This window comes from Camelina sativa, chromosome 6 (genome assembly GCF_000633955.1).
Source record: "Camelina sativa cultivar DH55 chromosome 6, Cs, whole genome shotgun sequence".
In the NCBI taxonomy this organism is placed as follows: Eukaryota; Viridiplantae; Streptophyta; class Magnoliopsida; order Brassicales; family Brassicaceae; genus Camelina; species Camelina sativa.
Window position 1 is genome coordinate 5563688 of NC_025690.1, and position 9802 is coordinate 5573489.

General features: G+C 33.2%; 1 protein-coding gene and 1 pseudogene across 1 annotated transcript; one reads left to right on the forward strand and one right to left on the reverse strand.

Moving 5' to 3' along the window:
* Positions 4111 to 5187, forward strand: LOC104698721 (annotated as a pseudogene).
* Positions 6135 to 7337, reverse strand: LOC104698722 (F-box protein At3g28330-like). Its single transcript, XM_010414130.1, has one exon. It carries the CDS (start codon positions 7335 to 7337, stop codon positions 6135 to 6137), a length of 1203 nt encoding a protein of 400 aa, XP_010412432.1.

The following is a 9802-nucleotide window of genomic DNA, read 5'->3' on the forward strand; positions in this document are numbered from 1 at the left end:
ATGTTTACTTAGTTACTCATTTTACTAACATTTTTATAATTCAAATGTAATCTTTACAGTTTAAAAATAATAATTTTGTTTCAAAAGTCAAAATGGAATTACAATGGTTAAAATAAAAGTATAAAACTAAGTGAATATCATTTATTGAGAAACTATAAAGTATAAATGGAATAAGTAAATTACCGTCAAGGCTCAATCAGAAAGAAAAAAAAATGTTAGAACTTAGAAAAGACACTAAAAAGGACATGTAACAAGAAAAATATAGAACAATAACCAGAAAAAACAAGAAAAGTATCTGACAAAAAAAAATAAAAACAAACAATAAAGGAAAAAAAAATGAAGCAGATAAAAAGTTATAAATTTGGGAATCGAACTAGACACCCAAAACTTAGTGTGGGGCAACACGTAACCATACGAGCTACAAGATCATAATAACAAATTAACCACTACTTAAACAAAATTAGTATGGGGCACGTGCCCCACCCCATGACAACGTTGATCCGCCCCTGACATCATGGCTGAAACCCCCAAAACTACCGACCAAGCTGCTCTCCAGATGCCTGGTTGGTCTCGTGGATCAAGATGATGATTGATCCAAAGCAGAGGGTGAGAGATTTAATATTTCACACAAACCTTTGCTCGTGATTTACGGGAACATATTCAAGACGCTTCCGTGTGACCAATGGACCACGTGTTCAACATCTATGACTGGAGTGGGCCAATTTTCGACAGCAACTGCTTCAGACGTAGCAGTAGTTTGTGTTCCTTCTGTAGCCATAGCATTCAATAAACAGAAACAAAGAAATTAAACAATGCAACCGATCGAATCAAGACATCTCGTCTACAGATTTAAAAGAGAAACAGACAAACAAAATCAACCGATCTAGAGACTAGGTTTCAGGATTTTGTGCTTTGATATCATGTTGAATTAAGAGAATATGTGTGCTCGTTACAAGAATATATACAAGTACAACTAAGAAAATTCCTAAACGTGACTTGTCGAGCAAGTAAATAACATAAGTGGGTAAACTAAGCCCATAGCCCAATAAATATGGAACTCTTTATCTATTGGGCTTCTAACATAAAGATAACTAAAGTAATCCACAACAACTTGTTCAATGTCTTCTTCTGAATCAACAACCACTCCAAAATTCCAATGATCTTGTTATTGGCACGACATTGTTTGGTAAATGCGTGAAAAAAATTAGTGTTCTCATCGCATATATTACTATGTATAAACAATGAAAATTACTCAGTTTCCACACGTATTCAAGTAGTTGTTTATACGTATTAAGCAAACGTATAGAAAAAATTTCTAGGTATTAAACTTGTGGTGGTTTCAGATCTCGTAATATAATTATCTTTGTTAATTGGTGGACCAAGGCCAGCACACATTATCAGAATTTGGTAACGTATAAAAAAAGTCTTTCACGTTACAATGTTGAATATACACAAACATAAAACAAAATGCATTAAAAGCACGTAAAATGGCCCTTGGATTTTTTATTGGTATGGGACACTTCACGCTTGGTGATTACTTAAATCAATTCCCAATTATAATCTTACGCAACTAAAAAAAATGATTTAAAACTAAGACAGACCAAATAAAATCAAGATTACAAAGGGTGTGAATGGTTGCATCGGTCAGGAGTACAAATCTATCAGTGGATTAAAACACTTTTTGTTTACCATTCACAAGTTTAGTGTGCAGTGATGTGGTCTGAAAAATACAGAAAGAAAACCGCTGCAAACCAACTACAAACTATTTTTGTGTACAAATAAAGTTGGTCCGCAGCGATCTGTTGTCCGCCTTATTTTTGAGATGGACTAAACCGTTGATGGATTTGACCGCCCTAACCGCAGTTACCATTTAGATCCAAAGTCTTTTACTTGATTTTCTAAGGCTAAAATGTTTTCTTATCCTCAACAATTATCTTAACATGCAGACTAAATAACATATGTACACCAAGATTACATAGTATTTTTACTTCAAGTAACGAAAACGTGAGCCTCACAACAAATAACTTTCTCTTCTCTCCAGATTGACATCTATATTTTTCTTCTCTTTTCTGTAATTCCCTATTATATCTTACTCAATAATAACAATAATAATAATAATAATAATAAGAAACATATCTATATCACCACACAAAAATCCATAGAGAAGAAAATTTAGCCATCTTAAATCCCGCTTTAACTGAATAATTATTATGAAAAAATCCTCAATAAAATCTGGTTGAAATTAAAGAATTTAAAATATATTGATTCTTTGGGTAACCTTTCACAGAACACTGCAAAGTCTGAAATGTCTGATTTACGGTTTGTGAAATTCTTCAGAGCCTACTACATGTGTAAGTTGATGGCGCTTCCAAGGAATCGATAAGACAATTTAATTTACTTGGTGCTAAATGTTAGCGGAGTAACCACTCCCGTCTACGCTTGGAAATGAAGGCTTTAATATGGAATATGAAAAATATCCTTTCAAAAATAATTGATTATCAAGTGTCCGAAACAAATTATACTCAGAGCTTGTCGTGATGAAATGCTCCGTGTCTATTAGAGTGACATGCTTTCTCCATTAATCTATTAGGTAAGTTTGAAATGCTCCGTGTCTTTTTATAGGTTTTTCTTCCATTCTAATAATTATCTTCGTTCTTATTTTAAAACGGAAAAAATGTTATTTAAAACATTAACTTTAAAATTATGGTCATTTAAACCATGAACTTTATTGTAAGTCACTTAAAATATTAATTTTCATTTGACTAGTTATTTTAAACATTAAGTTTCGTTGACTAAACTAAAAAAGACATGACGTTAAATCTGATAACTAAACAACTAACAAACGTTATTCTGCAGTTAACACTCTCCATTAATGATAAAACGACCAAAACTGTGTACTAAACGAAAGACGAAATACGCTAAAAAAATAATATATCACTTGCTTTGTTAAGCTAATTAATGTCATGTCGAGTTTAGCTTAGTCAACGAAACTTAATGTCTAAAAAATTTCATTCAATGAAAGTTGATATTTTAAATGGTCTTCAACAAAATTCATGTTTTATATAACCTAAATTTATAAGTTTATGGTTTAAATGGTCACAGTTTAAAAGTTCATAGCTTAAGTGACATTTTTTTCGAATTAAAATTTTCATCAAAACGACGTCGTTATGTTTTTTTGTTTGGTCAACAAAACTTAATGTTTAAATAACTTACAACAAAATTCATGATTTAAATGGCTACAATTTAAAAATTTATGGTTTAAATGATATTTTTTCCATTCTAAAGCATATTGTTTAATTCGATCCTTTAGACTCTAGATTACTATTTTCAGAATTTGCTTTTGTAAAAAAAAAAATCTTCGAATTACACAACCAATCATGATGTGATTTTTAATTAGTCGTGTTGAAATAAAAATCATTTTCCAGATTTTTATTATTATATATTAAATCCTCGTCACTCAACCTATAAATACTCTTGTAGATGACCAAACGAACAAATCATTCAAACTTCAAACATCTAATATATTGGTCCAATAAGCTCCATATCCTCCTGTACTGAGCGATTTTGATTCAATTTCTGGTAACTTCCTCTCTCTTCAATTCTAGCTCTGTTTTATCTGTTTACGTCCTTCCTTGCTTTGAAGTATAATTAGGTTTTGCACAATACATTCACTTCTGAAAATCTAGTCGACTTGTAACAGTTTTTAATACATAGATAGAACTATATACTGTTATATTATTAATTTAATATTTTTTGTGTTGTCGTACTTTCTATTTATTATTATATTTGTCGTTTTCATATTTTTACAAGTAACACTATTTTTCTCTCTGTACTTAACATTCAATAAGTGACTAATCCAAATTAAAAATTTTGCTTTGGAAATTTAGGAACCAATATTAAATTTTTAATCCCGAATGATGTGTGTTAGTAAAATTTAAACATCTATATACTTCTACAAAATTATATTTCATAACTAAGGATATTAATTTGTTTTTAACTATTTCTACAGAATTAGGCAATATAATTTAAGATCCAATTATTTTTGAAAAAAGGTGGTCATTAAAGTTTACGATTTATTAACAACTTTAGTTAAGAAGAAGGCATTAAAAATGAAAAATGTATTTTTATAGAACAAGAAAAACATGATGTATGCAAACTCTGCCCTAAATCTCTCTTAACTTCTCTTGATTTTTTTGCTTTTAGTAATATCATCAATGGCTTTATCCGAAGAAACGATGTCGAAATGCTCCGGACACCTGAGTGCTTACAAATCCGCTTGTGAAGACCATCCAGAGCTCAAATCCTTTGATGCTTCGCTTCAGCAGAAAACCGTCAAAGCGATAGACTCGCTTACCGACGGACACGAAGCACACAAGAATGTCTACCAGCACCTGCTTCAAGTTAGCCAAGAAGTATCAAACTTCATTCTTGAAAGCAAAGACGATGTGTGGGAGAGCAAAGCTCTAAGATCTTTGGTCCAAGCCTATTTTGACAATACCATGAAGACTTTAAAGGTTTTCGATAATGTAATGGAGTGCGTGGACAAAGCAGAACTGGGCCAACTCTACATTCGAGAGGCCATGGCAGAGTTTGAGAAAGAGTCAGCAGTAAAGGATGTAGGTGGAAAAAAAAAAGAAATATGAAGAAACCGTGAAGGAGCTGATGAAGTTTAAGGCCATGGGAGATCCTTTTGATGGCCAAGTGCTCACAACTCAGTTCGAGTTGATCAAAAACCAGCAGGAATCCCTTCTGTCGGAACTGTGTGTTGCTAAAACAAAGATAGCCGAGGAATATAGTACTGCACATAAAGCGAGTATACTTTCGAATGTGTTATTCGGCGCTGCGTTTGCCCTTGCTGCCGTCGCATCAATAGCTGTCATGGCTGTAGCCGTGGGTGTGGCTGCGCCCTTCGCTGTTCTACTAATACCAGTGCTTGCGGTGGGATGGGTAGGCGTCAGCGTTTACTTGGAGAGAAAGATGAAAGGTCTGAAGAAACAGGAGAAAGATGGGAACAAACAGGGAGGTGTAGCAGAGTCGGTGGAGAAGGGTACGGAAATCAACGAAGAGTCGTTGAAGGCCGTATCTGAACAAGTCAACGAGCTAAAACAAAAAATCTCGACTATTTCGATAGCTGTGGATGAAGTTAGGCCCTATTCGTTTCATCATTTAGCATTTCCATCTAAATGATCTATTTAAATGATACATCTAAATGATTCATTTCAATATCAAATGACCCAACAAACAAGACAAAAAAATAGTTCATTTCGATGGTCGATCAATAATTCTCCTGTTATTTTTGGATGAATCATCTTCATTCAAATGGTCCAACTAGAATCATCCAAATAAGTTTTAAATATTTGTCTAAAATTTTAAAACTCATTCAGATGACCCATGTGAATGATTCCAGATGATGCTCTTTTTTTTTGACAAAAACAAACAACATTTGAATGGTTCATTCAAATGGTTCATCCAAATGAATAAACGAACAAGCCTTAGTGCGGATGATGAGGAGAAAACGAAAAAAGCCCTGGAGTTCATCGGGAAAAGAATAGATAAACTAACAGAAAAAAATCAAGGAGGTTGGTGATAATGTGGCTGAGCATAGCAAACTGATCGTTGAGGCGAAATTTCACGTCCTGGAAAAGATCAACGGTTCTGGAAAATATCATCCCGGTTAAACTTTAAAGATCCTTGTTTTGTTGTTCGTTTTTTTATTTTTACTTTTGTAACATTGACCATCCCAGAGGATTATGGTTGATATGTACCAGTACCACTCTCTATCCCGTATGTATTTTATAATTCGTGTAATAAAGTTGTTATATTGTTTTTACATTCATCTTCACATACTAAACGACCAAAATAATTTACTTAATTTCCTTATTGTATAAAACAACTTTTGTTAGAGATTCACGAGGTGATCTGATTTCGATGTTCAGTTTCTCATGAACTAGTGAGTTTAAAATGTATATTTATAATATGTCTTCTACGATCAAGTAATCAAACTGCAAAATGCCGTAAGGAAAACAGTCAAAAGAAAACTAAGCATCAACCTACAACTTCTTCCTCTTGCATAAGGAACTAACAGTATTAATGAGCAAAAATAAGGAACAAATAAAGTCTTACCAATATTAGATCTAAACTCTCATCATGGTGCTCGGGAACGGATGCATCCACTGTGGGAGAACGAACAAGGCAAATTGCGATTCTAAAATGTATTTCATATCTCTAGGGCAATCACCGGAATTCAGAATGCGACCGTCGCTGCTACGTTCCATCGCATTGTGGACCGCAAGGCCTCCATTGTATAAGTTGATAGACAACAAACATTGGCTACTCCAAAAGTATACTGTTTTAGCATCAAAAGGGTTTATTCCCAACGGAACATAATCGATACTGGTCTTCATAAAATCCAAAGAGACGTCAGATACTAGTCGCCACTGCCAGCTCTCTAGCTTCCATATACATAACTTATCCTCTAGATTTCCATCATCTTTTGTTACGGAGAATATGTTCATATACATGAGAAAACCTTGAGAAGTTGTGCAAGACCTTCTGAATTTTGGAACTTTATCTAAATCAGGAAATGGCGTAGCACGGCTACGGTCAGAGCCCGTTTCAATAGCGTAGAAATCGACTGATACAACGAAATCTTGATAGTCCAAACCATGTGCAAGCCAGTGAAGACTTCCATTCAAGCTAATGGGATTGTTAAACTCCTGAGAGATATAAGTGAAAGGAAACTTTGCACTGTCGAGACTCCACAAACCTGTCTCAGATGAATATATGAGGAAAGTGAAGTTAGGTTTTAACAAAACAACTTTGAAACCTAAAACGACGCCGCTCTCAACTCTTGTGGCTATTCCCAAAATCCAGAAACGTTCATCCTTTTGTGAGGCTAGAGGAAGGATCTCGACGCATTGCCTTGAAACAGGATTAGCAACGTAGAAAGATTGATTGGAAACTCGATGAATCAAAATCAATCCAACTTCTGTGTAAGACACGACTCTAGCTTCATTATAATTCTCGAACTTGTCGGTTAGGAAAGACGAGATGTAAGAACCGAGAGAACGTTTAAGATTCCAGTTGTCTGATCCGTAGTGAGACATGATCTCTGTCTCACAACCTCTACACATGAGCGACCATGAGGAAGAATGAGAGTTTTGGTGGAGAGATTGGAAAAGGTCGGGGAAACAACGAGACTCAATGATTGATTTCCATAGCTTGCAAACGAGTTTGGGAGCGGTGATGATGCTCTTTAGTGGCAATCTCGCGAGTATCATCTCCCATAGATCCTCCGTGAGCAGATCTATGTCACTCTTTATCTGTCTGATCTCCATCAATCGGATTAGGTTTTTCTTTCGGTGAGCGTGCTCGATTAGGGTTTCACTCGATTGTGTAATATTGCCAATATTATATTGAGAACGGGGAAAAAGTCGGTAAATGCAGAGACGATGCCCCAAGATTTTTAGGGTAGACAAAATATAAAAAAATTAGAAACATTTTTATTGACCAAATAAAATCTTTCGGTTTGAGTTTCTGCAAACAAATCTTTCAAATTCCAAAATCGCCCATTTCTATAATTTTACTCTTAAAAATAAAAACTAGTAATCATACAAATTTAAAAAGATAATACACAATACAACTCTCAGATATATCTTCAAAAAGTTTTTAAGATTATCTATTTTATATTTGAATATTTTAAAATGTAAATTTAAACTCTTCGTTTCAATAACTTCAATTTGATATTGTGTTAAAATTTAACTGGTACACATATAATTTTTATGATTTTGATTATATTATAATTGATTAAGTTTTTTTTTTAATTTTTAATATAGATGATGGGGTGTTATAGATATATTTTAGTGTATTGGTAACAAAAAGTTGTGTTATTGAATTGTGATTTGTATTAATATTTCCATTAAAAATCGTAATTAAGGTAGATAAAATATTATGGTTAACATTCTCCATTAGACTTTATTATAAATATTTTATCCAATTTTTAATATTTATTCAAATGGCAAGGATTAATTATTCAAATCTTACAAACAAAAGATTACAACTGTACTTCAAAAATGTTATTATAAATTAATGACTTTTACGAACTTGACAGTGATAACGAGATGTTTTTATTTTTTTGCTCAACCAAAGATTTAATTAAAAAGGAATCCCCAAGGTTGATATCAAGATGTTATATCATGAACTATTATTTCTTTCCTTGGATTAATTAACCTTTATTTTTGGAGATTGAAAAGTGATAACAATGGTGTTTTGGAAAGTTTTTGTTTATAAAGGAAACCCTTCAGTTTTTAATCAATGCTATAAAAACTTCAATAAGCAATTTTTGAAACTGAGTATTGGTCCCATAAGACGACATACTAGAAAAAACTGATACTCCCTCTCTTTTAAATTAGTTGTCCTTTAAAATTTTTATCCACCAAAATTAAGAAAATAATTAAAATTTATGTTTTACCTTTCATTAATAAAGTTTCTAATTTTAAATTGATCAAGACATTAAAAAATTAGGATAAAATTGAATTAATTATCATTGAAAATCTAAAACGATAACTATTATGAAACAAAATTTTAATTGTTCTAGAAACGGAGGGAGTATCAATCAGCAAAAATAAGAATCGAGCTTATAAAGTCTCGTAGACATGTGCAAAACTCGTGTCACGCAATGTTGAAGAAAGGCAATCAAGGGATCTGTTGCAGGCTTGCGGCCATGGTTTGAGAACAAAGGTAGCAAAATATGATTCATATAAAAAAATATATATATATATGATTCATATATTCCGTCATTTGGATCCGAACTCGTGGGCAGAATAGAAAATGGCCAGTATACGTTCATTTCCAGATTCCAACTCTTTGTGGATGGTCTGACCCGTATTTAAAGCCCAACAAATTTATAAGTAGATTTTAGGGCATCAATATTAACAGTCACTTGCGATACAGCGGTTAAACATTCTTCAAAATCCGCTTTTCGCCTTTTGTAGCGATTTATGTGGGTTTGAATTTTTTTTCTTCGAAACCCGGGAAGGGAAGAAGGAGGTGGGATTTGGACAGTTTATCGTGAAAGCGGATTAGCTACGTAGTAAGTTTGATCACCGGAGAAATATTTCACACATATCAACATCAATCAGACATTGGTATAAGCAATAACTGTAAGTTTGTAACGTTTTAAATATATAATATTTTGTTTCCGGTTTAAGAACAAAGAATTTGAAATATAAGAACATCTCCTTATTATTGATTTAGAAAACTTTCTCAAAAACTAAATCTCTCTCAAGTTTTATGGAACACCTCTCCATAGACTCCTATATTTATAGGTTTTAACTTTTCCTAAACCAATAAGAATTAACATATTATAACTTATAAATTTTAGAAACTTTTCCTTTTTTCTATTCTATCTCTTTTGGCAATTTCCTAGGAAATAGCTTGTTCCTCAAGTTGGAATTATCCAACATTCTCCCCCTTAATTCCAACTTGAATTCCGGGTGCTTCGATCTCTTGTACTCCGATCAGATTCCTCATTTCTCTAAACTTTATTCTTTCTAGTGGTTTAGTGAGAATGTCTGCCTTCTGCTCCGCACCAAGAACATGTTCCACTTCTATCTGATCATTCTTTTTTTCATATGGAGTTTGTCTCGCTAGAGCTTTGGTAGGAACTCGATTAATAAGATATGTTGAACGATGTAACATCCGCGAACTAGATATTGCATTTTTGGTCTGATTGTCGATCGACACCCTTGGTGTATCGATCGACACCAACTTTCCTGGTTTCGACAGGTTTGTTTTAATTGTT

What these genes read in the sequence shown, in the direction of transcription:
- LOC104698722 (XM_010414130.1), bottom strand. Translation starts at nt 7,337, where the DNA reads ATGGAGATCAGACAGATAAAGAGTGACATAGATCTGCTCACGGAGGAT.